The sequence below is a fragment of the Myotis myotis genome, unplaced genomic scaffold, assembly GCF_014108235.1.
Source record: "Myotis myotis isolate mMyoMyo1 unplaced genomic scaffold, mMyoMyo1.p scaffold_m19_p_21, whole genome shotgun sequence".
Classification (NCBI taxonomy): Eukaryota; Metazoa; Chordata; class Mammalia; order Chiroptera; family Vespertilionidae; genus Myotis; species Myotis myotis.
This window is the reverse complement of record NW_023416326.1, coordinates 3,139,644-3,166,800: the sequence shown is the minus strand read 5'-3', so window position 1 is coordinate 3,166,800 and position 27,157 is coordinate 3,139,644. Positions and strand designations below refer to the sequence as shown.

Below are 27,157 nucleotides of genomic sequence, written 5' to 3'. Positions count from 1 at the left end.
TCTGTGTCTGTCCCTTCTTTTCTGTTTTTGCCATTTTTATTCGATTTATTGGGCTGACTGATAAACAGCATTATATACCAGGTAAGTTTCAAGTGTGGAAGTCTACAATACCCTGAAACCAAGTATGTGCCCTTGATCGGTGATTGAACCTGCAACCCCTCTGGTGTGTGGCCCAGCACTCTAACCACTGAGCACACTGGCCAGAGCTTGATGTTATTATTTTCAAAGAACCAGCTCTTGGTTGCATTCATTTTTCAATTGTATTTTTTTTTCTCTATTTTGTTTAATTCTGCTCTGATTTTTATTATTTCCTTCCTTCTACCCGACTTTGTTCTTTTTCTAGTTACTCAGGGTGAAATGTTAGTTTGTTTAGTTGAGATTTCTCTTGTTCTTGAGGTAAGTCTGTAATGCTGTAAACTTCCTTCTTAGTACCGCTTTTGCTGCCTCTCTCAGATCTTGATGTCATGTTTTCGTTCTCATTTGCTCCTGTTACCTTTCGATCTTCTAGTTCTTCTTCCACCCAGTCTTTGTTTAGCACCATGTTGTTTAATCTCCACATATTTGTGGTTCTTTTCCGCTTTCTTTTTGTAGTTGGTTTTTCCATTTCAAAGCATTGTGGTTGGAAAATATCCTTGGTATGATCTCAGTCTTCTTAGGTATGCGAACCTACTTTTGTGTGTGTTGAGAATGTTCCATGTGCACTAGAGAAGAATTTATATCTTCCCTACTGTTCTGGGATGAAACAGTTGGTAAATATCGATGATGTCCATTTGGTCTAATGCATCACGTAAGGCTAATATTTCCTTATTGATTTTCTATTTGGATGATCTGTACATCACTGTCAGTGGGGTATTCAGGTTCCCTACTATAAATTTATTTTTGTCAGTTTCTCCCTTTAGTTCTGTTAGTGATTGCTTTATGTATTTTGGTGCTCTCTGGTGGGGTGCATATATATTAATAAGTGTTGTGTCTTCATGATGTATTGTCCCCTTTATCACTATGAAATATCCATCTTTGTCTCTTGTTATCGTTTATATCTTGAAATCTATTTGTCTGATATAAATACAGTTATACCTGTTTTTCTCTGAATGCCATTTCCCACCCCTTTGAGTCTGTCTTTGCAGCTAAGATGTGTCTTCTGAAGGCAGTGTATCGTTGTTTTGTTTGCTGAGCCATTCCATTACTCCTCTGTGCCTTTTAATTGATGAGTTCAATCCATTTATATATATATATTTTTTTTTAATTGATTTTAGAGAGGGAGGAAGGAGAGAGAGAAACATCAATGATGAGAATCATGGATCGGCTGCCTCCTGCACGCCCCCTACTGGGGATCAAGCCTGCAACCCAGGCACGTGCCCTTGACTGGAATGGAACCCGGGACCCTTCAGTCCGCAGGCTCTATCCATTGAGCCACACCAGCCAGGGCAGCCCATGTATATTTAGAGTGAATATTGATATATGAAGATTTCCTATAGCCTATAGATTTACCTTTTTTATTTTATCGTTGTCACCCTTACAGATGTTCCCATTTCCCCACCCCCACCCCTTGGCCTACCTCTGCCAAGCCCCCCCCTTCCCTGTGACCTTTGTGTGTGTCTATAGGTCATGCATACCTGCCCTTTGGCTAATCCTTTCACCTTCCGTCCAGTTCCCCTCCCCTCTGCGCTCAATGTCATCATCTCGCGCACTGCCCCCAGCGCCCGGGGCGGGCGGCGCGGCGCTTTGACGTCATCATCCAGCGCCCTCCTCCCCAGCCCCGACCGCCGGCGGGACGCGGCGCTTTGACGTCATCATCCCGCGCCCTCCCCGCCCCGCAGTTCAAGCTCCGCGCGCGCAGCGCAGCCGCCCCACGGCCGGCACCCACGCGCGCTCTGTAGCTTTTCCTTTCCGTCATGTTCTCGGCCGTCTCGTCTCCGCGGACCCCGGGGCCGGGCGCCCGGAGGGGCCCGCCGGGCGGAGTCGGGGCGGGCTCCACGCCGCGGGCGGCGGCCAGGAAGGGCCTGTCCCTGGGGTCCGGGGCCGGCTCCCCCGCGCTCTTCTCCCCGGTCGGCCGGCACAGCTCGCTGAGCTCGCGGTAAGCGGTCGCCCCCGCCTGGGGCCTCCGGGCCTCGGGGGGCTGGTCGGGCCGCGGCCCCAGGGCCTCCGGGGTCGGGAGGGTCGGGGAGGCGGGCGCCCGCTGCCCGGGCAGGTGGCGGAGCAGCGCCGTCATGGACCGGCCCCCGCTGTCGCGCTTTCCGTGGGGTTAGCTCCGTGTGGAGGGAGGGAGGGTGCGTTCGCACCGCCGGCGACCGCCCTCCCTCCCAGCCCTGTGACCTGGTGGGAGCTCTGGCCTCGGGGAAGAGACGGGGACGGTGGCACCTGCGCTGAGCCCGCGCCCCCCCCGTCCCCCTCCCGCCCGGAGGCGTCAGTACGGAACGCGGATCCGGATGGAAAATGCTGGTGGGAGCGAGGCCCCCAGTCCTTGTGTGGCACCTGACATGCTCACCGCCCATCGGGATTGTAAAGGGCTTTTAGCTACACACGTTCCCCTGCAGCTCAATTAATCGGAGAGAGGCTTCCCGTAGGCAGGGAGGTGAGAATAGCTTTGCCCCCAGGTGAAAGCTTGGCGCGCCGGTCCGCACCACGCCCCCTTTCGGGATTAATCTAGGGCTTTAGGAGGAGGCAGCATGTTTCTGAACAGTTTGATGATCCTTTTTTAAAAATGTATTTTTATTGATTTCAGAGAGGAAGGGAGAGAAACATCCATGATGAGAGAGAATCACTGATCGGCTGCCTCCTGCACGCACCTGCACTGGGGATCGAGCCGCCCCCGGGCATGTGCCCTTGACCGGGCATCAAACCCGGGATCCTTCAGCCCGCAGCCCGACGCTCTATCCACGGAGCCACACCGGCCAGGACCGTTGGATGATCCTTTAAAGAAACATCTTTGTTGTACTACCCTGTTGGTCAACAGAGCTCTGGGCCACTCCGTATTTGAGTCTCCTCGCTTAATCTTCATATGATAAGAGATGGAATAACTTTTAAACTGGCGACTCTCCATTATTTTTCTGAATGTTAAAACGAAGGTGAGAAGAAAATAACATTTCTCCGGCTGTATCGGCCGTATTGATTGGCAGGTAGCAGCAGCTACGTGTGACCCATTTAACTTCTTTTTTGTTGTTAATCCTCAGTGGATATTTTTTCCATTGCTTTTTCAGGGAGAGTTTTCAAAGCTAAGGAGGCAGAGTTATAAAGAGTTTAGGTGAATGGCACGTGCATCCAGTAACTAGAGTATAAAAGTGTAAGGCCCAGGTCTCCTAAATCCCGTCAGTCTTTAATGAAAAATACATTTAGTGACACTGAACACATGAGCCAGAGTTGTTTTTCACTGTTCCACTTCCTATTTCCTGTTCATCAAAGCTCTCCTCTTTATTGTGGAAATAGACACGTAAACATCAGGGTGACGGGCGACGGGCAGTGTAAGTTATGGTGAAGGAATGTGGTCTCTCTTGTGTAGGGGAACACCCACACGCATGTTCCCGCATCACTCCATAACCGAGACCATGAACTACGACGTGAAGACGTTCGGATCGTCTCTCCCCGTGAAAGTCATGGAAGTCCTGACGTTGGCTGAAGGTGGGTGTCAGCTTCCGTTCGCCTCTCATTGCAGTTCACAGGAAGCCTCGCTCTAGCCTGGAGCTTGAAATGGGTGCTTTCTCTGCCAGCCCTCCACCTACATGGGCGGACAGGGGCAACCTGTTTGCTTTTTCACTGTAACTGAGAAGTATAATAAATTTAGAAGCAGGATTTCATTCCAGCAGTCAAATCTTTAATGGTTGTAAGTACTGCAAATGCAAAACTCAGTCGAATTTCAAAAGTTAATTGAGGCCCGGCCGGTGTGGCTCACTGGTTGAGCATCGACCTGTGAACCAGGAGGTCATGGTTCAGTTCCCAGTTGTGGGTGCGATCCCCAGTGTGGGGCATGCAGGAGGCAGCTGATCAGTGATTCTCTCTCATCATTGATATTTCTATCTCTCTCTCTCACTCCCTTCCTCTCTAAAATATATATATATATTTTTTTTCTTTTAAAGAATTTAATTCTAGATCTTTGTGATTTTCTGGAATGTTGTTTTTCAAACTATAGGTGGTGACTGAGATCAGTTTAGTGTTTCATAACCAGCATTTTTTAAAAAATGAAATAAAGTAGAATCTAGAATATCAGACTGCATCTCATATGTTAAGTAAGTTTTGTTTTATTTTATTTACATTGTTTATGAATGCATCATGATGTAAAATGTATTCATACTGTGAAGGACAGAAAAGTTTAAAGTAAGTACTCCGTTCTAGAAGACGGAATATTTCTCATCAACTTGAACTTGCACATCTTGACTATAATAGTCTTACAGAAAGTAAGATAAGATACCTGTTTATTGGCCGAAACCGGTTTGGCTCAGTGGATAGAGCGTCAGCCTGTGGACTGAAAGGTCCCAGGTTCGATTCCGGTCAAGGGCATGTACCTGGGTTGCGGGCACATCCCCAGTAGGAGATGTGCAGGAGGCAGCTGATCGATGTTTCTCTCTCATCGATGTTTCTAACTCTCTATCTCTCTCCCTTCCTCTGTGTAAAAAATCAATAAAATATATTAAAAAAAAAAAAAAAGATACCTGTTTATTAACAAACAAAAATTAACAAATGTTAAACCTAGGCCCAACATATACTTTTTGTCTTCAGGTATATTTCTAAAAGTGGTTATCAGAGTAAAATGGATCTCTTGTTTTGGATATTGATAACTCCTGCATGATATACAAGAGTATTTTTTGTTGTAAATTAATCTCTTTAACGAACGGTAATTTTTGGGTGGAGAGTGTGGCAGTGAAGATTTTGGTGTAAGGAAAGGTTAACAGTTGCTCTTTTTCAGACACTAAGATGCACTATGTACCTCATTTTCTTTCCCCTCATATTTTTGTTTAGATGATGATCAGCTGACTGTTCGCATAGATGAAGGTGGATGGGCTTGTCTGGTCTGCAGAGAGAAGCTCATTATCTGGAAGATTACTCTGTCCCCCATTTCCAAGGTAATGGCTCTTTGGAGAGTTGAAAGGAGATAGAGGAGAGGGAACCAATTGGCCCTTAATTTTTAACCTGAATTCTTAGAATTGCTGGGAGGAGAGTCTGAAGCTATTCAAGCATGAGTGGATTTGCATGTGCATGGTGATATGAAATACTGAGCACGTACTTCTCTCTGAACCAGAACACTCTTTCCGGTCCGGGAAGAGATTGGATTGGTTGATATTCAGAGTGCGGTCTAGTTCTTAAGTTTTCCTGATTTTATATCTCTTAAGAAACTTTGTTTTAAAACTACCGGAAGCCTGATCAAAAATTCTGAGAAGAAAGAATATTTGTAGAGTGCTGTTTCCAGCAGTGAAATAGAATGTAAAATATGCAGAGAAAGAAAATGGTGAAGTCAGATGCGTATTCAAAAAGGTGGACTTGCTGTGAAGGGTCTTCTGTTGGGCTTTGTTCCGCAGTTATCTGTTTGCAAAGAACTCCAGCTGCCGTCCAGTGACTTCCAGCAGAGTGCGGACCTGGTGGCGCTCTCTCACTCGGCTACCTCCGGTGAAGCGCGTTCTACTCAGGTGGGTGACTTGAGTGCTTCTTGAAACCGTTTTTTTCAAATAAGGGGTATGTTAAATTTCATGCAATTGTACAACCGAAGGAGAAAGTCAATTTTACTGTATGATGATTTTTTTCAATATAAAAAGGAGTTTTTATTTCTGATTTTTCCTAATCAGATAGTAGATTGCCTTGGTGTTTTAATAACTGTTTCATCAGACTCCCAGTTCTTGCGTCCTCCTTTTCCCGCGGCTGCTGAGTGTGGGGATCTTGTTTTCAGTCTGTTGCTGTCATGGCTGCCACCAGAGAAGGATCCGTTCGCTATTGGCCAAGTCTTGCTCGCGAAGACGCCTACACAGAGACTTGCGTAGATTCGGGAGGTGATAGGACTTACAATTTCCTAACAGCGGTGCAGGTATCGTATACGATGGATATCCTTCTACCTGTATTGGAAAGCTGTCACGTGGCTTAGAAGGGGGATTGGAATGACTAAATATTCTGGGTTTTAAGCGGGCCATGCAGGCCAGGGAGCAATAAAAGAGAGACGAGAAGGATGGAAGGGTCTGTGATCTGAACAGTTAGAGAAAGAAAGGACTTCTCATGGGCCCCTGAAACGTCAGTACTGGAGAGTAGCTAGTGGTCATTTCTTTCAGGAACATTTCACACGAGTGACGTAAAAACTCTGACACTACGCAGAATGGTTTGCTACTGTACGCTCTGCAGGTTTACCAAAGAAATAAAATCTGACGCTCGATTTGTTTAACCTGCAATGTGGTGAACCTGTAATTTAAAAATCAGAAAAAATAGGCAATTTAAGAAACAAAACTGCAACCACAGTTTTTCCATGTAGAATTAATAGTCGTAAGTGAATGGATTCATACGTGAGTTATTTTACTAGCAGTTCCTTTTTATCCTCGGAGATGTCTTGTGAAGGGATAGGTGATTTTCCTTGTATTGAAGCATTTTGTGTTAATTTTCTTTATCTCAGTGTCAGGCGCTTCACTGAACTAATTGCACAGTATTTGTTCCCAGGGAGGAAGTTTTATTTTGGCCGCATCGGGAAGCCAGCTGATCCGCCTGACGCCTGAGAACTTGGGGAAGATCCATCAGCGAGCCCTGCCCCAGGGCCAAGGCGTGTTCTCCGGGCTTGGGCGGAAGGTTTCTTCTCTCCTGGGAATTTTATCGCCCAGCAGTGATCTCATAGTAAGTTGATCAATAACTTTGTTTTTATAAGCTTGTTTTTGTTTTTTAAATATATTTTTATCGATTTTGGAGAGGAAGGGAGAGGAAGAAAGAGATAGAAACATCAATGATGAGAGAATCATTGATTGGCTGCCTCCTGCATGTCACACACAGGGATCAAGCCCACAACCCAGGCATGTGCCCTGACCGGGAATCGAACCGTGGTCTGGTTCATGGGTCGACCCTCAACCTCTGAGCCACACCAGCCAAGGATGAACTCCGTGGGTTTTTTTGTCCTTAACTCTTTATTGCGAGTTATGGGAACAACATGAGCTCCCAGATTCATAAGAATTACTGCACCGAGTGGAGACTGCCCTCAGCCGCCTGGTCAGCCTGCATCTGCAGGCTGCCTCCACCTGCCTCTCTGGGCTTCCGTCTCCACCTCGATGCTATGGCTCTGGAGGGCGTGGGCCCCTTCTTCCGCGAGCCGGCTAAGGAGAAGCCTGAGGGTGCCCAGCGGCTCTTAAAGACGCACACCCAGCACGGTGGCTGCGTTCTCCTCCAGGACGCGCCAGAGCCTTGCCCACAGGGAGGGGGTGAGATTCAGGACGCCATGGGAGCCGCCATGGCCTTGGAGAGGAGCCAGACCAGGCCCTGTTGGATCTGCAGGCCCTGGGTCCTACCTACACGGACCTCTCTGACTTCCCAGAGGAGAGGAAACTCCTCAGGAAGATGGGTGACACCTGCCTCCCCCCACTGGCTGCCGGCCCCCGGGCTGGGCGAGTACCTCTTCAGAAGTCTCTGCCTCAAGCACGACTGGGAGCCCGTGGAGCCCAGAGGCCTTTGAGGGGCCGCTCTGCATCCCCTGGGGTCTGGCTTGTGCCTGAGCCTCTCTCTCCCTGAAACCACTAGGCATCCTTTTAACCACCCTGGAGCCCGCTCCCATGCATTGGACCAATTGGGAACAAGCCTTTTGCAGCAAAAATGAACAAAAAAACACTCATGTATATCCAACTGTAAAACATGTATACTTGATAAGCAAGCAGATGCTTAAAAGGCAAAGTAACATACGTGTAACCATCTACACACGTGCCTCCCGATTCAGTTTTGTCTAACAGCTCTGTGGTCCAAAGCCATTGACTAGAGCTCCCTTGCTGAGTGTGTTTGCAGACCTACATTCCAGACTCCGCTGTGCGTCCCTGACTTCTCGTTGGGCCTCATCTCGCCTCTTTTCTGGTTCTAGCCTACGTGCCGCTCAGGACTGCTGGTCCTCTGAGGACCCGTCCGTTTCCCCGCGGGGGCCTCTGCCCTTATGTCTCTTCCTGTGGAAACCTGCCTTGCTCTCGGGCCTGTTTCAGCATCACTCCTTCCCTTGGGTCCTAAATGAAGAATTCTGCTGGGAATACGAATCAAGTATCATAAAAGAGACGACGTTTGAATTTCAGAAAAATAGTGTATTAACATTAGTACCGAATCGGTAAACTTGACTTTTTTCTCTTCTCCATACAGCTCTCCAGTGTCCTTTGGGACAGCAAGAGGTCCAGCTTTTACAGCCTGACCAGCGCAAACATCAATAAGTGGGAGTTAGATGAGTCGTCAGAAAAGCAGGTGCACAGCTGGGACCTCAACAGGGCCCTGAAGGAAAACATCACCGATGCCATTTGGGTAAGAAGCAGCGGTCCGCGCCTCTCACTCACATCTGCGGTGACATGAGTATGCTTGTTCCTTTAGTGCTTTATTCGTAAGAACATATTTTAATGTAAAAACACAGTTTTTAGCCATCGGATAAGCAAATCAAGTATCCAATCTCTAGAACAGCGGTTCTCAACCTGTGGGTCGCGACCCCTTTGGCGGTCGAACGACCCTTTCACAGGGGTCGCCTAAGACCATCCTGCATATCAGATATTTACATGACGATTCATAACAGTAGCAACATGACAGTGATGAAGCAGCAACGCAAATAATTTGATGGTTGGGTCACAACATGAGGAACTGTATTTAAGGGGCCAGAAGGTTGAGAACCACTGGCCTAGAAATATTGTAACTCCCTGATTGACTTACTAATGTTTAAAACGCATGCATCACTCAGTCACTGAGCCGCTGTGGCTGAGGCACGTGAGCCGGTGCTGGGGATGCAGAAGTGACCGATGCTTCCGTATGCACGGAGCTTACCTTGTCGATGTCTTCACCCAGGGATCCGAAAGCAACTACGAAGCTATTAAAGAGGGGGTCAACGTTCGGTATTTGGATTTAAAGCAAAACTGGTAAGCAGTTACTCTCATAAAGAATCTAGGTAGTTGTCTGGGGAGGAAGTTGATGTGTGTGGTAAAATAATGGCAGTCTTGCTAGGTCTCTAATGCTAATCTTGCCTGCTGGCTGAGGGGTCCTGGGTTCGATTCCAGTCAGGGCACATGCCTGGGTTGCGGGCTCGATCCCCGGTGGGGGGCGTGCAGGAGGCAGCCGATCAATGATTCTCTCTCATCATTGACGTTTCTCTCTCTCCCTCTCCCTTCCTCTCTGAAATCAATAAATATATATATATATATTTTTTAATTGTGATTATTTTTCTATCATCTTTACCACCTAAAATAGTCCCATGTTTTTTTTAAACATGAAGATTTTTTAAATGAGGATGTCAAGTGAACATTTACACACAGGTTTCCATGTGAGCCGCCGGCGTGTGCTCCTGGGTGCATATCTGGGAGTGGGCTTGCGAGGCCGCATGGGAAGTGCATGTTTAACCACGTGAGGAGCTGCCAGGCTGTTTGCCAAAGAGTCTGTCGCTTTCCCTTTTGCCCTGACCAGTGACGGGCTCCTGGTGCTGGCAGCCGCGTGGCACCCCGCAGACAGCCCCTGTCTCGTCTATTACTCCCTGGTGACAGTGGAGGACAATGGCTACCAGATGTCAGATGCAGTCACAGTAGAGGTCACTCAGTATAACCCACCTTTTCAGGTAAGATCTTATCTAAGTTAAATCCCAGAGTGATATGACCGCATGCTGAGTTTTCTTCCCCTAACCATTTCGGGGTCAGGTTCTTGAGAGATTCATCTGCAGGGCTTGGGTATATTTTATTTTATTTTATTTTATTTATTTTGGGGGGGGGGGGTATTTTAAAATAGCTCTGTTTTAGATACTGCATTTTACTTGCCATCTCAGACTTGTTCCTGTGCTCAGGCTCAGCTAAAGAGAAATGGAGTCGAAGCAGCCGACAGCGAGCAGTCTGCTGCTGCTCACCTAGCTCTGGGAAGAGACCCGCATGTCCGTATTGTCGAGTAGAAAGGAAATATTGATGGTGAACCACCACGTGAACAATAAGGAAGAAACTGGGTAGACATTGGGTTTGGTTTTGAGCCCTGTACATTACAGAAAAACTCCCTTTCGCTCCAAGCGGGCTATATTTGTAGGCATTATGCACTCAAAGCTCACGTAAATTATTAAAAGGGTGAAGAGATCTCCAGTGTTAAGCTTCTTAATAGCAGTTGGACATATCCTACATAATAAAAGGGTAATATGCAAATTGGCCCTAACAGCAGAAAGACTGGGAATGACTGGTCACTATGACACACACTGACCACCAGGGGTAGACGCTCAATGCAGGAGCAGCCCGCTGGTGGTCAGTGCGCTCCCACAGGGGGAGCGCCGCTCAGCCACAAGCCAGGCTGACGGCTGCCAGTACAGTGGTGGTGATGGGAGCCTCTCCTGCCTCCTCAGCAGCGCTAAGGATGTCTGACTGCAGCTTAGGTCTGCTCCCTGCTGGCAAGTGGACATCCCCCAAGGGCTTCCGGGCTGCCAGAGGGATGTCTGACTGCCAGCTTAGGCCCGATCCCCCCGGGGAGTGGGCCTAAGCCAGCAGGTGGTCATCCCCTGAGGGGTCCCAGATTGCAAGAGGGCACAGGCCGGGCTGAGGGGACCCCCCCTGAGTGCACAAATTTTTGTGCACCGGGCCTCTAGTTGTTTAATAACTATGATGTTCATGAGGGAAAGCCTTAACAACTGTAAGTTCATTTCATTTAACCTCCTATAGTACTAATTCTGCTAAATCCTTTTTCTTAATATGACTTGTTAAACTGAACACTGTAAGGAAATCTAATTTGTTCTTTTATTTCAATAAGCCATAATATGTTGTACCAAAGTGGGAATTAGGAAATCATACAGACAAGCTTTCGTGTGTCAGTTCTCAGAAATGGAATTTTGAATTTAATTTTCAGTCTGAAGAGTCGGCCATGTGTCGGTTGGTGGTCCCTGACTTCTGCAACCAGACCACCTACCTGTACAGTGAGAGCGCCGTCTTCGTGTGCTCCACCGGCACCGGCAAGTTCTGTCCTCCCCAGGAGAAGATCGTCTTCAACACGCAAGGTACAGAGCAATTAGCGAGATCAGGGAACCCGTTAGTCATTCTTGTGTCTTTATTCTTCTTCCACAAGTGTTTCTGCAAGCTCGATACCTCCAGGGTTGCTGAGACCTTCAGTACCACACACCTATGGTAGCTGAAGTCACAGCCCTACTGAAAAACCGAAAGGGGGTAGAAATCCCAGGCTGTCATGTTTATGGACAAAAAGATAGTAATGTTTTCTCCAGAAGAGGCCAAGAAGGAAAGAACAAACTAAGAAGCAATTGCTTATCCCTAGTTAGTGAGAGCGACTCATTCTGAGTTGTTCTTTAAGTAAGTGTATCCAGACCCCTGGATGAGAAGACTCATGGGGGCGGGGGAGGGGGAATTAGCCATCTGGGGGGTGAAAGAAGGCCAAGCAGATGGTTAAATCAGGATATTTATCTAAAGGGGTTGGGCAGAGGCAGAATCCCAGTGAGGCAACGGATGAAACCTCGATTCTCTGGCCGCAGCACGAGACTTGACTGGGTGGGTAAGATGGCATTAAGGAAGGCCCTGCGCAGGCTTAGCCCTCCCCCAGCGGCTTCCTCAGTGAGTCACGGAGGAAGAGAACAAAAGGACCCCATCAGAGTACAAAAGCTGATACTTTGAATTTTGCAGGACGAGTCACTTGATTGTTTTGCTCACTCCACCTGCTGTTGTCTTGCGAGGCTAGTGTTGATTGTCCCGAAGCTGAGGGCACAGGCTGCTACTTCAGACAGCAACAGGTTCTTGACCTTGGGCCTGGGCTAAAGAACTGCGTTCACAGCAGGAGTGATATTGTAAAGGCCAAGGACGAGTCTTTGTGCGTCAGCTGATTTTCTGCCGAGGGGGGCGATTTTAGGAAGCATCTGTTCGTGTGACTGATGGTGTGTTTGCTGTCTTCCAGGGGACAGTATTTTAGGAGCCGGTTCCTGTGGTGGTGTCCCGATCCTTTTTTCTAGAAACAGTGGCCTGGTGTCTGTTACTTCCAGGGAAAGCGTGTCCGTATTAGCAGAGGACCTTGAAGAATCTTTAGCATCTTCAGTCGCTGGGCCCAGCAATGAGGTATGTGGTTCTATATTGCTTTTACATTTTGATCTGGCTGTTTCCACAAATGTTTTTAAAAGTCAGGTAGTTTTAAAAGCATTGTGATGAAAACATTCGTTCTTTTATCTCTCTCATCCCCTTGGTCCTCTTTGCCAGAGCAGCCACTTTTAAGTCCTTTTTGCTGTTTCTTCTGGTATTTTTTTTTAAAATATATTTTATTGATTTTCCACAGAAAGGAAGGGAGAGAGATAGTCAGAAACATCGATGGGAGAGAAACATCGATCAGCTGCCTCCTGCACATCTACTGGGGATGTGCCCGCAACCCAGGTACATGCCCTTGACCAGAATCGAACCTGGGACCCTTCAGTCCGCAAGCCGATGCTCTATCCACTGAGCCAAACCGGTTTCGGCTCTTCTGGTATTTTTTTCTATGTTTCTAAGTAATAACCATACATTGCTCTCTCCTAATTCACCAATTTTAGACATCTGTTGATTTCCTATTATAGAGGACTAGAGGCCCGAAGCACAAAATTCGTGCAAGGGGCTCGGCCCTCGCAGCCATGGCTTCATCCAGAAAGTCTTCTGGACGAACGTCTGGAAGGTTGTTGGGCTGTCTGATCTAATTAGCATATTATGCTTTTATTATTATAGAAATCATTGGTATAGAGCAGTGGTAGGCAAACTTTGGCTCCGCAAACTGCGGCTCGCAAGGCACATGTGGCTCTTTGGCCCCTTGAGTGTGGCTCTTCCACAAAATACCGACTTCTGCGCATGGGCCACGAAGTTTCAATCGCACTGTACGTGCACGCCCGTACATGGTATTTTGTGGAAGAGCCACACTCAAGGGGCCAAAGAGCCGCATGTGGCTCGCGAGCTTCGGTTTGCCGACCACTGGTGTAGAGAGTATGGTGTACCTGTGTTATTGCTGTCATTGGTGGGCCTAGTTTTTAGTCCAGTAATTAGGAATATTCTGCCGGGTCGGCATGGCTCGGTGGTTGAGCATCAACCTATGAACCAGGAGGTGACGGTTCAATTCCCGGTCTGGGCACATGCCCGGGTTGCAGGCTTGATTCCCCAGTGTGGGGTGTGCAGGAGACACCCCATCAGCTATATTCTCTCATCATTAATGTTTCTGTCTCTCTCTTCCTCTCGGATGTCAATAAAAGTACATTTTTTTAAAAAGAATATTCTGATACCTTCACTTCTAAACTATCGTTTGTTATTTTACAGAGTATGGTTTTTGAGACCTCTGCAAAGAACGAGACCATAGCCCCGGAGGATAAAACCAGATTGCTAAAAGCCGCTTTTCTGCAGTACTGCAGGTACAGCCGGGCTTTAAATCATGGCTCATTTTAAGTCTGAGGACACAGTTTACTGACATGCTCCTTCTTTGATGACCGAGCGGGTTGGGAGAAAATGCTTTTTGAACCTGACACGTTCACAACTGTTACTCTGAATGTGGTCGTCACAGGAGGGCCCTAGCTACGTGGGGTGGGGAGGTTGGCGGGGGGGATGTGACACCCTCTCCACTTCCTGAAAGGCAGGCTTGCCCTGCCCCTCCGATGGTGTTGGCTCCCACTGCTCTTCCCCAGTCATCGTGTGCGCGTAGCTTTCTGTTTAATCGGCTGATTCCTCATGACAAGTCGTGGGCTGTCCTTCAACGTCCTGTCATTCTGTCTCCAGCGCCTGGCGTATTCTAAGCATTCAGTGTATACTCGCTGAATTCCTGAATGCATTTAACTGAATGTCATTCTAAGTCATTACCTTTGGGCTAGAATATGGGACTTTAACTTCACAATTAACTTTCTCGCAGTGGCTATTGAAAATGCTCTGCCTCCTTTCATGCTTTGGCTTCGCGATTCCATTTCAGAAAAGATTTGGGTCACGCTCAGATGATGGTCGATGAGCTCTTTTCCTCCCACGCGGATCTGGACTCCGACAGTGAACTGGACAGAGCTGTGGCCCAGATCAGCATGGACCTGGTGGACGACTACCCCGCCTCGGACCCGCGCTGGGCCGAGTCCGTCCCTGAGGGTGAGCACATCCTGGAGTTAGTGTGGGATGGTCTGTTCTGGGAAGAACATCTGGCTCTGTTGTTTAAGTGTCTCTCAAAGCGTGTAGTTTAAGTTAATGAAACAGTTTAATGAAAGGTTGTGACTTTCCTTGTAGTCGATTGTGAGAAGGGCTCCAAACAGATTCACGTGATAGAATAGAAACTGAGGGGACGATGGGGCAGATCTGCTTGTTTAGCCGAAGACTGCTGAGCCCTACTTATCTGCTCGACATTTTATTTCTGGAAGGAAACTGGTGTCATAGGCAGCACATGGCACTTACTAGCATCCAGAGTAGGCGCTAATTTGGGCGTAATCGCTGTGCGTGGCTGTAGAAGCTGTACATTTCCCAAAGCGCCGCAGTGAGCAAATCCCAGCATGTGGAGTGTGCACGCCACGTGTCTGCCTGCCGCGGGGCTGTCCCTCTGACACCTCCACCACAGCCTGGGCACTTAGGGTTCCCAGTACCTGGGGACTGTCTCCGACACCCCTTTCTCTCCCCAAGTTCCTACTTAGCAAGCTTGCCAGGCCTCCAGAGACTTAGGAAGAAAACTTAAGTGTTCACCTTCTTTCTTTCGCTGTTTCTTCTGAGCTGGCCAGCTTAGACTGATACAAAACAAATGGTTAAACTAGTAGTAACATCTTCTATGTTTTAAATACAGTGTGAGTGGTAGCAAACTCCAAAATTTTTCCCTAAGTTTTCTAAACTCTTGGGTAATCCTATATAATAAAAAGTGAAAATGCAAATTGGCCCCTTGACTGGGAGTTCAACCAGGGGGTGTGGCTGGCCAGCCAACTGCCGGAGGCCCCTCTCCTCACCCCGCCCGGCCTCCAACACACACTCCCGAATGGGGGCAGGCCCCCACCCATGCACACATTCATGCACTGGGCCTCTAGTGTTATAAATAATTGCATTGAAAAGTTGGTCTTTTCCTTTTGTATGGATTTTCTTTAACTTTTTATTCTCATCTCAGTAATTACGATAAAGCCGGTATGTTTTGTGTTTTAAGTTTCGTTGCTGTGTTTCAACAGAAGCTCCTGGGTTTAGCAACACATCGCTGATCATCCTGCACCAGCTGGAGGACAAGATGAAGGCCCACGCTTTCCTCATGGACTTCATTCACCAGGTGAGCGTCCGCCGCTGGGAGCAGGGCCCACACACTGCTCTGCGGTCCCGTAGTCGATTCCCCCAGGGCAGCGGGGGAGCTGTCCCTTTGGGTTTTGCATTTTCTCTTTCTTTTTTCCAACTTAAAAGTAAATAAGTCCAGGGCTGTGTGTAGACCTATTACTCCAAGTATAAAAGTTGCATTGAAAATAAGATAAAAAGCACAAAAATCGTGTATTCCCGCAGAAGTGTTGTTTTAGCTTTTCTTGTGGCATCCTAGGATAGCCTGCCTTTCATTCAGATTTCCCCTGTGCTTTCACGTCAAGCTTACATTTCCCTGAGTTGATGTTGTATTATTAGAAAGACAGTGGAGAGGAATAAGGCGGTGACAACAAGAGTTTTAGCTGAGGATTTTTAATTTCGAAGTGCCCTGAGAGTCAGATTCTCATTTACAGTGCTGTTTAAAGGGATAGTGCCATTTATATGGAGCCTAAAGTAAAATTAAAAAACATTTTTGCTATTAGAATTGTTACACAAAACAACACCGTTTTGCCATCATAGTGGCTCCCACGCCTATGTCCCAGTGAGTGAAGCTAGTCTCATTTTTGCTTTTTTTCCCAAATCAGGAAGCCTTCGTGTTAAAAAGATTCTGCCTGCTAGGCCTTCCTATGGGGGCCAGAACGTTCTCTCTGCTGTTCAGTGCGGTAGCTCCCTGTTCACAGCATATAAAAATGTATAGAACCAGGTCATTCATTTATTCATGATGCAGGTTACGCTTAAAATGCAGAAGACGTTTAGTGTTTACGTCTGTCTCTTGGCTTTTGGTAGTTCAGGTTATTGTAATGATTTAGCAAACAGGAAGTTAGAAAAACTCTAGACCCTAGTAACATCCCAGAAATGGGCACCAAGCAAACCAGAAGTTGGAGCGCAAAGGATTAAAGACCCTCCCGCTTGTACCCCCACTGCCCCCCACACGCACACACTCACTGGCTTTGGGGTTCTGGAAATCGGTTGTTGAAGGTGGAAACTGCTAAGTTAATAGCCCACGGAGTGTGGAATCCAGGGGAGTTCATGGATGCAGACAGGAAAGAACGACTTTATCATTTTTATAACCAGAAGCAATCATTTGAGAAATAAGCTATCTAGAGACAACAGTGGACAGAAACCCAGGAGTAACCCTAAGCTTAGAACTGGAATGTCTGTATTTCTTCCAGGTGCTAGCTGTGCGTGTGTGTGTGCGTGGGTGTTGGAAGTAGCCAGGAGAGGCAGCTGGCGGGACTTTGTGGGGAGCGCTAGGGCAGTGGCTCTGCACCCCCCGTGCTTGGGTGGGAATGTGACTGCATTCTTTGTGTTCCTGTAAATGCGTTCCAAGAACGTGTGTGTCTCTCTCTCTGCAAGGTGGGCCTGTTTGGGCGCCTGCGCACTTCCCCAGTGAGAGGGGCGCCCATGGCGACGCGGCGGCTGCTCTGTGAGCACGCGGAGAAGCTGTCGGCCGCCATCGTCCTCAAGAACCACCACTCGCGGCTGCCTGAGCTCGTGAACACGGCCATCCTGATCGCTCTGCACAAGCGGGACTGCGACATCCCGGCCAGCCTGACCCCCGCAGACGTCTTCTTCAGGGAGGTGAGACGAGCGCTTCCCTTCGTGGCTGCATCGAGCTGGGCCGCTTACACACAACACGGGTCATGCCCACGCAGGGGAAGATGGGGGACAAAGAGCTCGTTGAAATTTTAAGTTGGACTTCCTACTTTCTGCGTAAATTATTCAAAAAGTACCACTGATGGATGGCTTTCAGGTGCTCGCTGAACTAAGAAGCCCTCCCTATCCTTGCTGAATGTTTTAATCCACATTTTAAAATATATTTTTATTGATTTCAGAGAGGAGAGGGAGAGAGAGAGAGAACCATCAATGATGACAGAGAATCATTCATTGGCTGCCTCCTGCACGCCCCGCACCGGTTAATCCACTTCAGATGACAAAAAACAAAGTCTGCACATGCTCAGTGCAGATGCAGCCCTGGGAGGCCTAATACATAGTGCAAGTCAGTGACAATGTCACATTTCCCCCCAAATGTTTTGAATCCTGCAGATAGCTATGAAGGGCTGCCTATACTTGGTGTTTAAGTTTAAAATCTACCTGATAACAGTCCAGAATTCGCTTACCTATAAGACTTAATTATTTGGGCACTCTAATTTTTCAAAGTTAGGGGATTTGAACTTTTCTTCATTTACACAATTATTTTCACCGTTACTTGTTCTTTTCTGACTAATGAGCTGAAGGCGTAGCCCGTTGAGTGGATTCTAGGTGGCTGTGATTGTGGCCCAGCACCGTAATTGTGACACATGGCTGACGTCTCTCTCCTCCCGCAGGTGTCGCAGGTAGATACGATCTGTGAGTGTTTGCTGGAACACGAGGAGCAAGTCTTAAACGAGGTGTCTTTGGAATCAGTTGAATGGGCTGAGGTGGTGATCAGTGTGAACAATATTCTCAAGGTACCAAAATATGATGAAGTTTTCAGCAACTCAAAGCCCAGATGTGGATAGAGGAGAAAATGGTTTATTCCTATTCTGTATCACTAGTCATTTATAAGAGCTTTGCCAGTTGTTAATTCTGGAAAGTTAGAAAATTATCAGTCATTTCATCAATCAGTTAACAGCTGTTTTGATATTTGCATGTGCATGTTAAGTTTCTGTAATCCTGGGTTCTATTTAGTGGGATAAACCTCTCTTTGGAGAAGGATATATATATCATTGCAAATGTATTATTCATGTAACTGTCTAAATAAGTCTGTTTTTTAACTACTCAAAAGCTCACTACTTATTGATTAAAACTTGCATTTAATTTTAGCCCATGTACTTTATAATAATGGTTTTTTTACTTTGGTTACCATAGTTTTCAAAAATTGGAGTTAGATTATGGAGTTCGATTTCAAATGCAAAAAGAACCAAAAAGTTGTCCTCCAGGCTTGTATTGAGGATTTTTTCATATAAGTAGATTTTGATGTTTTGAATTCCCTCGAGAAATACTAGGACTCGTCGCTTCCTGCATATGGTAACGCATTTCGTTTTTCTCCAGGACATGCTGCAAGCTGCTAGTCATTATCGGCAAAACAGGAACTCCTTGTACAGCAGAGAAGAGCCACTGGAAAAGGAGCCTGAATATATTCCGTGGACGGGTGAGCTTGCGAGCACTGCGCCCAAGGTTACGGGTCTCCTAGCAGTTCCTCAAAATGTGTTCTAATGAGCCGTCACTTCGGAAGCTGAGCAATTCCCCCAGTGCGGGGCTGGAAGTGAAATGCAGGGTAGCATCTACTAGGGTTTAATGCACATAGTTACTCCTAGAGGCGGGGCCTGGCCCTGGAGGAACTGACCTATTCTATGTGGACTCAATAGAAGAAAGTTCGTGGAGTAGCATGAAAGGAATTTAGAAGGAAGGGAGGGAGGGAGGGAGGGGGGGGAGGGGGGGAGGGAGGGAGGAAGGGCCATGTTGACCTGTTGCTGAGGAAGTCTTCATAGAGAAGATGGGTTTGAGCCGGACAGCGAGAGGGGTGCTGATTCCTGTCTGATTCTCTCCCAGCGGTGGGAAGCGCTAGGATGCTCAGGCAGGTGGTCTCTCCCCGAGGCACCGTGGAGCCCTCACTTACCATCTTATTTGTGTGATTTCACAGCAACCAGCGGCCCTGCTGGCGTTCGAACAGCAATAATGCGCCAACATGAGATCGTCCTGAAAAGGGTTTATCCGCAGGCAGACAGCAACCTCCGGAACATTCTCACCGAGCAGCTGGTCGCACTGATCGACTGCTTCCTCGATGGTTATACTTGTCAGCTCAAGTCTCTGGACAGATCCAGGGATCAGGAAAGATTTAACAACCTGGAGACTGAATACGTGCAGAAGAGGTCAGACCTCTTGTCTCCGCTGCGTAAGTGCCTGGCCGTCAGCTCGGGCTGTGGGCCTTGGGATTCGCAGAGCAGATGCAGGCGTCCGGTCAGATGCCATGTACTCAGCGTAAGAGCATCAGCCGACCGTGGGAAAGGGGCAGCCTTCTGTGTCCTTTACTCAGCCTTGTTCCAGGAGGACGGGGGGAGCCGCTGTTTTCCTCGTACGTGAAGGAAGGGAATAGCACCCATTGAAGAAGCCAGGGACTGAATTGTCATCTTTAATGATTTTATTTTACTTATTTATTTTTTAAATATATTTTTACTGATTCCAGGGAGGAAGGGAGAGAGAGATAGAAACAGCAGGGATGAGAGAATCATTGATGGGCTGCCTCCTGCACGCCCCAGGTTGGGGATGGAGCCCGCAACCCGGGCATGGGCCCTGCCAGGAATTGAACCGTGACCTCCTGGTTCATAGGTCAACACTCAACCACTGAGCCGCTCTGGCTAGGCTCTTTAATGATTTTATATAGATTCTGAAACCAAATGTCGGTTTGGAAAGGTTTCTATCCCATTCGTTATTTTTAGGATGTAATATGGATAAGGGTAAAAGTGCGAGTAGCATTTTTTTCTTACATCTTAAGTTTTCACTAACAAGCTTTGTTTCCATCTGGTCTTACTTCCGCAGTCACTCTAGGCCAGCACGCGTGGGCTGCTTCGTTAGCAGAGAAATACTGCGACTTCGATATCTTAGTGCAAATGTGCGAGCAGACGGACAACCAGACCAGACTGCAGCGCTACATGACCCAGTTTGCTGACCAGGTAACACGCTGGGACTGGCAGTGGCTGCTGTGTTATGGTTTCACCATTTCCTGTCTCGCCTGGGGTTTTGGAAGATGACACCATCTTTTCGTGGTTAACTTGGATACTAATTTATGTATTGCGTTTCTCTGTAAACGGGTGGGCTGTTCTTTACATAGAAGTGTTCCCGAAAGATTTCCTTAGGTGTGTTAATATTGGTGGAGCTTTAAAACTTTGAATGGAAAATGGGGGAAGCATGGAATGATGCTTTGAGAGCCCACATTCCCACACACCTCAGGCATTGTTCACCTTGCTGGAAATCATGCTTCCTGTTTTCAGAAAAATTCCCATTGCCCGGCCGGGGTGGCTCAGTGATTAAGGATCAACCTAGGAACCAGGAGGTCACGGTTCAATTCCAGGGCAGGGCACAGGCCCAGGTTGTGGGCTTGGTCCCCAGTAGGGGGCGTGCAGGAGGCAGCCGGTAGATGATTCTGTTTGAGGAAGAAGATTTTTCTGAGTCTGAATGTCCTCATTTGTCCGATGTGGTGATTCAATGAGGTTCTTTTTGAGGACCTATCCTACAGGAAATGAGAGTTAAAATAAGATTTCTATTCGGGAGTCTCGGACCTTGGGGAGAAATTTAATATTTTATTATCAGAAACATATGTTCTAAAATGGTTACTAAACACTCCTGGGTTCTTGGCTTTGTTGTTTGTAGAATTTTTCAGACTTTCTCTTCCGCTGGTACCTGGAGAAAGGGAAGAGGGGCAAGCTGCTCTCTCAGCCCGTTGCCCAGCACGGACAGTTGGCGGACTTCCTGCAGGCGCATGAGCACCTCAGCTGGCTGCACGAGATTAACAGCCAGGAGCTAGAAAAGGTAAGAAGGACTCGGTTATATGGAGCAGATGTAGGGAACTTTACTTAGTTTTATTGCAGTCTTTTTGTAATTAAAATCCTACTTACAAACCATTTAAAATGTGTATCTCTCTTTCTCTCACATAATTTGAATGCTTTTGATCTATGATAGTGTTGCCATTACTTCTTAATCTCAATTAAAAAAATAGTCCATTGTGATTTGACTATTACAGTAAAATAATGCACAAAAATTTGGTTAACGTGTTAAAGTAAAAATGTTCAAAGTATGAGTCAAAACAGTACACAAATTAATTTTTTAAATTCCTGAGAAGATGTTGAAGTGACAATATAATTGTTACAGAGCAAATGCATTTTATGTGTTTCTTTTCCCAATAATTAGTGTGGGTGGTTGATGTTTTATTGTAAAATTACTTTTTCATATGTATGGTCCTGATCAGTTTTTAGGTTTGCTAATATTGACTTGATTTTTCATTGATGTAGCTCAGGGGGGAAAATTTGAGTTGTACTTAACGTTTATGTCTATTTAAATTAGTAACCAAGTTTCATATTTTGTTTTTTGTAGGCTCATGCAACACTTCTGGGTTTGGCAAATATGGAAACTCGTTACTTTGCAAAGAAAAAAACCCTTCTTGGCTTGAGTAAATTGGCTGCCTTAGCTTCAGATTTTTCAGAAGATGTACTGCAAGAGAAAATTGAAGGTAAAAGAGAATTCGAACAAGGAAGGAACTATTAGATACGTCTCGATGGGGCATTTCACAGTACGGTCAGCAGCATGAAAGACAACAAAGACAGGACGCTGCCTTACAGGAGCCTCAGAGCCATGAGACCAAATGCAGTGTGAGATGCTTTTTATCATTATTGATTTTGATTTTTAGAGAGAGAGGAAGGAAAAGAGAGAGAAACATTGATCTGCTGCCTCCTGCATGTGCCCAGCCCGGGGACTGAACCCAAAACCTTTTGGTGGATGGTTTGCTTCAACCAACTGAGCCACCCGGCCAGGGCCAGCGTGAGATTGGCTGGCTCCTGAATCAGCTCCCAGATAATCGAAACAGTTACGGCAGACATTTCAGGGACAACGGGAAATTGGAGCATCCTCCCCCCCCGTTTAACTGGTTCTGGTTGCTGTGATAATTCATGTGACTTGGATCAAACCATGAATACGTTTTAACGTAACCAGGAATCGAAGAGCTGAGTAGGATGAGGTGATCTTCAGAGAGCGTCCTTTTCCTTATGAAATTCAGATCTGCTTCAGGACGGAGCAGAAGTAAGAGCTGGCCCCTCCTCACCATCTCGTTCTGATTCTAGAAATGGCCGAGCAGGAGCGCTTCCTGCTGCACCAGGAGACGCTGCCCGAGCCGCTGCTGGCGGAGAAGCAGCTGAGCCTCAGCGCCATGCCAGTGCTGACCGCGCCGCAGCTCATCAGCGTACGTGCTTCTCGAACCCTCGCGCCATTTCCCAGTCCCCAAACCTGTCTCGGTGTGTAGCGCGGTTTCTAAGAGTAGTCACCTTCCCCCTTCCTGTTTCCTGGTGACTTCCCCCTGGAATCGGTTGTTGGGAGCTGCCTGGGAGCAGGAAGCCAGTGAGCAGAGAGCCATGGGCCAGTCCCTCCTCCCTGCGGCCCATCTGTTCCTGAGGATGCTGGTGACCAGCAGTTCCTTGTGTGTGACCTCTTCCGTTCCGGACAAATCTGTGCCATGAGATACTTTCAGGCTCTTCTCTAAGGAAAGTGGTCCCAGGGCCTGGATGGAACAGCCCGTAGCGCCATCCTCTCACTGTCCCTCTGCAGCGTGCCCCGTTCTGAGCATCGCCAGAACCTACTTTGAACCCAAGAATGTACATTTACTGGCATTTTACATATGTACACACCAGGTTACTCCAATGAATGACTGACTGACCATACGCATATTTTAAGAGACAGTTTACCGTGAGAGAGATGGAGTATAATTTGCTAAGTGACACTGTTCTTTACCATAAAAATAACATAACTTACTTTGAGAGACAATGCCTTCCCCAAGAAGGTCTCTAGTCTCCTTATATCTTTACTTAAACTGGTCCTTTATCTTTACCTGCCGTAGCTCTACGTCTGCGAGGAGAACGGAAGAGCTAACGAGTATGACTTCAAGAAGGCCCTGGACCTGCTGGAATATATCGACGAGGTGGGTGAGGTCACGCGAGATGACCACAGGCATGTCAGGGTTATACCGGGCTTTCTGTAGAACTGAGTACGTTAAACACAGCCTCTCCAGCCAGCCACGAGGATGTGGGACGGCGGCTCCGCTCCCCTCGCTCTCGGTATGTGCCTCTCCAGAAAGAGGGCGGTGTCCTTTCCTGATGCTTCTCACACACTCCCAGATGCCTTTTCTGTGCACAGACAAAAAATGCTGCTTCTCAAAGTCTGAAGGAATTTTTCTCTTTCATTTATTAAGCCATGATTAGTTCCCCGGTGTATGTTGCTTTATTCATTTGTTCTGGGGAGTAGTCACCCTATTCTCAGCCTTGGACACAAAAGAGATGATGATGAAAACGCTGTGGGATGGGTCGCTGGCCTTGCACTTGAGCAGCTGGTGGACTGGAAACAGCCGCTGGGAGGAACGTGACGGGTCTGAGACAGACTCTCCTGCTAAGCAGAGTGAGTCAGGAAGAGTCAAAACCTTATGGTTTCCCTCAAGTGTGGGACATACAACTGAAAGCAACAAATGTAAAAACCCAACAAAACGTCATAAACAGACAACAGTTTGGTGGTTACCAGAGAGGAAGGGGGCAGTGAAGGGGGAGGGGTCATACATGGTGACGGAAATGTGACTGAATGGGGGGCACACGGCGCAGTGCACAGACCACGTATCTTAGAAAGTGCACCTGAAACCTATGTAACCTTATTAACCAAAGTCACCTCAATGCATTTAAAGAAAAAAATAAACTTTTGAAAAAGAAGAAAAAACAATGTTTTGGTTTTTACATCACCTTGTTTAAAATCTTAACCCTCTCACTGTGTCTGATAAAATCAGATTATCCGAGGAGAATCAGAAACCAAGTCACAAATTATTAATTGGCTTACTCCCCTGTGCAGTGTTAATGTTTTAAAGAAAGGGAAATATTTTTAAATGATGAATTAAAGTAAAGCAATACTCATGCAGAATTAGGAGTTGCCACAACTCAAAGTTAAGCACGTGTTTTTCAAATCAGGACTTAATGAGGGTTCTTTGTTGTTTTGCTGTGAAGGAAGAAGAAATAAATATAAACGACCTGAAACTGGAAATCCTTTGCAAAGCTCTTCAGAGAGATAAGTAAGTTCTCGTGGCGTGAATCTGGGATGCGCTTTTGGAAAAGTCTCTTTAGGGATATTATATCACATCAGGTACTGTTATAGCCTAATTGTATGTACACTATTATGAAAATTGTAATGGCTGCATTAGTCATCCTAACTTTTTCATTAAATAATTAAGGCATAGCTTAAGAATTTGAAACACTGGTGCAATTTTACTTTAAAATTTAGACTGCCAGTTTACATGAAAATACATGCTCCTTATTTTCACAGAAGCATGGCCAGTTTTCCAAAACGGCTTGAGCCTTTTTTTTTTTTTTTTTTTTAATGAGCGGTTATTACAGTTGGAGGCTCGGCGCCCTCTAGGTGATGGAGACCTGGTTGCACATCCCTCTCCGCCTGGCACAGGGCACTTCTGACCCTGGGATAGTGGAGTAGATGGTGGCAGAGACAGACTCAGAGTAACTGGCGGTGGGATGGATGCTTCCAGGAAGAGAGTTTTTTAAGGAGCAGGACTTGGTGCTGCCCCAGCTCCCCTTTTTCCTGTGGTGGCGAGAACGGCAGCAGAACTATTTTTACTGAAGCGTTTCTCCCTCTGACCCTCCCAGAGAGTGAGAGTTGTTGTTCCATTTGGCCTTGGAGGTCGGCCTCTGAAGCATCTCGCTCTGCCTGCTTCGTTCTCCTGCCTGATCGTCACTAAACACCTGTCATTTGGCCCAGTTCCTGGCTTTTTGTTGATCACGTTGGGTAAATCCGTTGATTGCTCATTACCTAGCAGTGTTCCTGTGTTGGACCTTCATGGTGGATGAGCGCCACCAGATAAAGCAGACTCCATACCCGGCACCGGTTCCCTAGCGGCCCTTTTATGAAACCTGCGTCCATGTGAACGGTGACTGGCCTGTGCGCCCGCTCATGCTCGGGGGTCCTCTCCAGGTTCGTTACGTCTGCACAGAGCTTCCCGGGAGCGATGCCTCACGGCTTGGTATTGACCTCAAACACGTCATGGCTGTATTTGGCGAACGGCTACCTGAGTGTGGCACCGTATACCTAATACAGAGTCTCCGTATCATCAGCATTTAAAGCCCTTTGTTTCAGTCATTTGAAGGAGGATCACAGAACTCCCTGTTCGCTCTGCCTGCGCCCCACAATCAAAACAAACCCCAGTAGCAGACAGACGTCATTGACGTCACAGACGCCGTGACTTCATTTCCCTTTTGTCCTGATTCTCTTTTCCAGCTGGTCCAGCTCAGATGGTAAAGACGATCCAATTGAAGTATCGAAAGACAGCATATTTGTGAAAATCCTACAGAAACTTTTGAAAGATGGTGAGTGGCTTGTGAATATCGGACATGAAGCATCGCTCCTCAGTTTTAGAAGCTTTAGGATAACGGGTTTGCCGGGTTGTCAGATGCCGGGCGGTTTAAGGTTAAACAGTAGCACGTTCAGAAGCGACTTGTTTAAAATGAAGGAAGCATGTGTCCGGTGAGGCCTCCATCCACGTGGGTCCTGGTCGCTGCCCTGCGCAGTCTCCGTGCCGGACGGGGAGTGGGAGCAGATGTGGGCTGTGACACTGAAAAGCGATAAGATCGAACAAATCACTTCCTGTAGTTTTTCAGATTGAAAACTGGAAAGTGCTGTGATAGCTTTTACAAGTGTGATACTATATTATAGAGAAAACGGTTTTATCGAAAGTTTAATGGTGATGAGTGTATGTAAATAATTTGTATTTAGCCTGATAGCATTTATTAATCTAGATTTTTATTGTATCACAAGTACAAAAAATTGTGCTAAGCACTTTGAGAAGCTTATGGTAATTAACACGTTATAAAATATTAGTTTAAATATTTTTCTCCAGTTTTCTTTATCAAATGAGAACATTTGTACGTACTCTCTCGTAACTCCCCAGGCCTCACTGTACACAGTCCGTTCAGTCGGCTCCCTGGCTTCCGGCTCTCCAGGGGCTGGTGAAGAAATGATCCCCCCACCCCACACACCTGCTTTTAGATTTAAACGGGAATACATTTGGGGATCCTGTCGCTAGCCTTCAGGAAAGTATTTCTACCACGTTATTTCCAAGTCGGAGGATGTATAATCCTTTCCAGGTGATGGTTACTTTAGAGAAACACACCTTGCACCTGGGAGGAGGGGCTTACGCTGTGGAGAAAAGGAAAGACGTCCGGTCTCATTGAGACCCAGATAGACGGCTCTTTGCCCACTGGGGGGAGCGCTCGGCGAGACCTGCAGGCCTGTGACCGATGGAGCAGCGTAAGGCCGGCTTTCCCAGCCGCCCGCGGCAGCACCATGGCAGTAGCAGCGCAGGTGTTGGCATCACCCATCACCTGATGCATGGGAGTTTCACGACAATAAAAACCGACTCTTTGTGTCGCAGGCATTCAGCTCAGCGAGTACCTGCCCGACGTGGAAGACCTGCTTCAGGCCGAGCAGCTCGGGGGCCTGAAGGCCAGTCCCTACTTCGCCTTCGTTCTGAAAGCAAATTACGAATATTACGTCCAGGGACAGGGGTGACTTCCGGAAACGGCCGTCATCGCCGGGAATCGGCCTCAGCTTCGTGGGAAAAGGATTGGCCTTCACCATCGGGCTTTCTGTGCCGTCTCACCCTGTTCCGACGCGCGTTTTAGACTTTACCTGGCAGCTCCTGCAGAGCAGCTGTGCCCACCGTCCTGGTTTGCGTGACATGGTGTTTCCTCTCCACCTTTTTCCGTCTGAAATGTGTTCGTTGTCCGGGTGCTCGCTGCCCGTTCCGTCTCCTCCCTCTGCCCAGAGCGCTGAGCCCCTGCCCTGGCCCCGCCGCGTGTGCTCCTGGCGCGTCCAGGCCCCCGTCCCGCGGCCCCAAAGCCGGCGGCTGCCCTGGCTGTCCCTGACGTTGCTGTGACTCGGGTGCTGCGCACGAAGGCACTCAGGCTGGTGTCTGTCCTGTTGGGCTGTTGGGATGTTAGTAAGATAAGGGTCACGTGTTGCTGACTCGTCAATAAAGTGTTAGACGAAATGACAAA

At 47.4% G+C, this 27,157-nt stretch overlaps 1 protein-coding gene across 3 annotated transcripts; it reads left to right on the top strand.

Annotated features, from left to right (window-relative positions):
• The first annotated feature begins 1,795 nt into the window (after positions 1 to 1,795).
• NUP133 (nucleoporin 133) lies at positions 1,796 to 27,157 on the top strand. Of its 3 annotated transcripts, XR_004975054.1 has the most exons (27): positions 1,796 to 2,074; positions 3,497 to 3,615; positions 4,951 to 5,054; positions 5,508 to 5,615; positions 5,873 to 6,007; positions 6,625 to 6,795; positions 8,284 to 8,439; positions 8,968 to 9,038; positions 9,580 to 9,727; positions 10,984 to 11,131; positions 12,034 to 12,191; positions 13,404 to 13,495; positions 14,044 to 14,207; positions 15,257 to 15,351; positions 16,728 to 16,952; positions 17,699 to 17,821; positions 18,405 to 18,504; positions 18,997 to 19,248; positions 19,893 to 20,026; positions 20,724 to 20,882; positions 21,444 to 21,579; positions 22,187 to 22,305; positions 22,957 to 23,037; positions 24,101 to 24,165; positions 24,752 to 25,076; positions 25,380 to 25,468; positions 26,533 to 26,549. XR_004975054.1 is itself a non-coding variant. In XM_036354949.1 (26 exons), the coding sequence occupies exons 1-26, from the start codon at positions 1,893 to 1,895 to the stop codon at positions 26,667 to 26,669; spliced, it is 3,471 nt and encodes a 1,156-aa protein (XP_036210842.1). In that variant the 5' UTR covers positions 1,797 to 1,892; the 3' UTR covers positions 26,670 to 27,157. The 3 variants fall into 3 exon arrangements, 2 of the variants coding, with proteins under 2 accessions (XP_036210842.1, XP_036210843.1); XM_036354949.1 differs by lacking the exon at positions 24,752 to 25,076 and having other exon boundaries at positions 1,797 to 2,074; positions 26,533 to 27,157; XM_036354950.1 differs by lacking the exons at positions 1,796 to 2,074; positions 24,752 to 25,076 and adding an exon at positions 2,813 to 3,065 and having other exon boundaries at positions 26,533 to 27,157.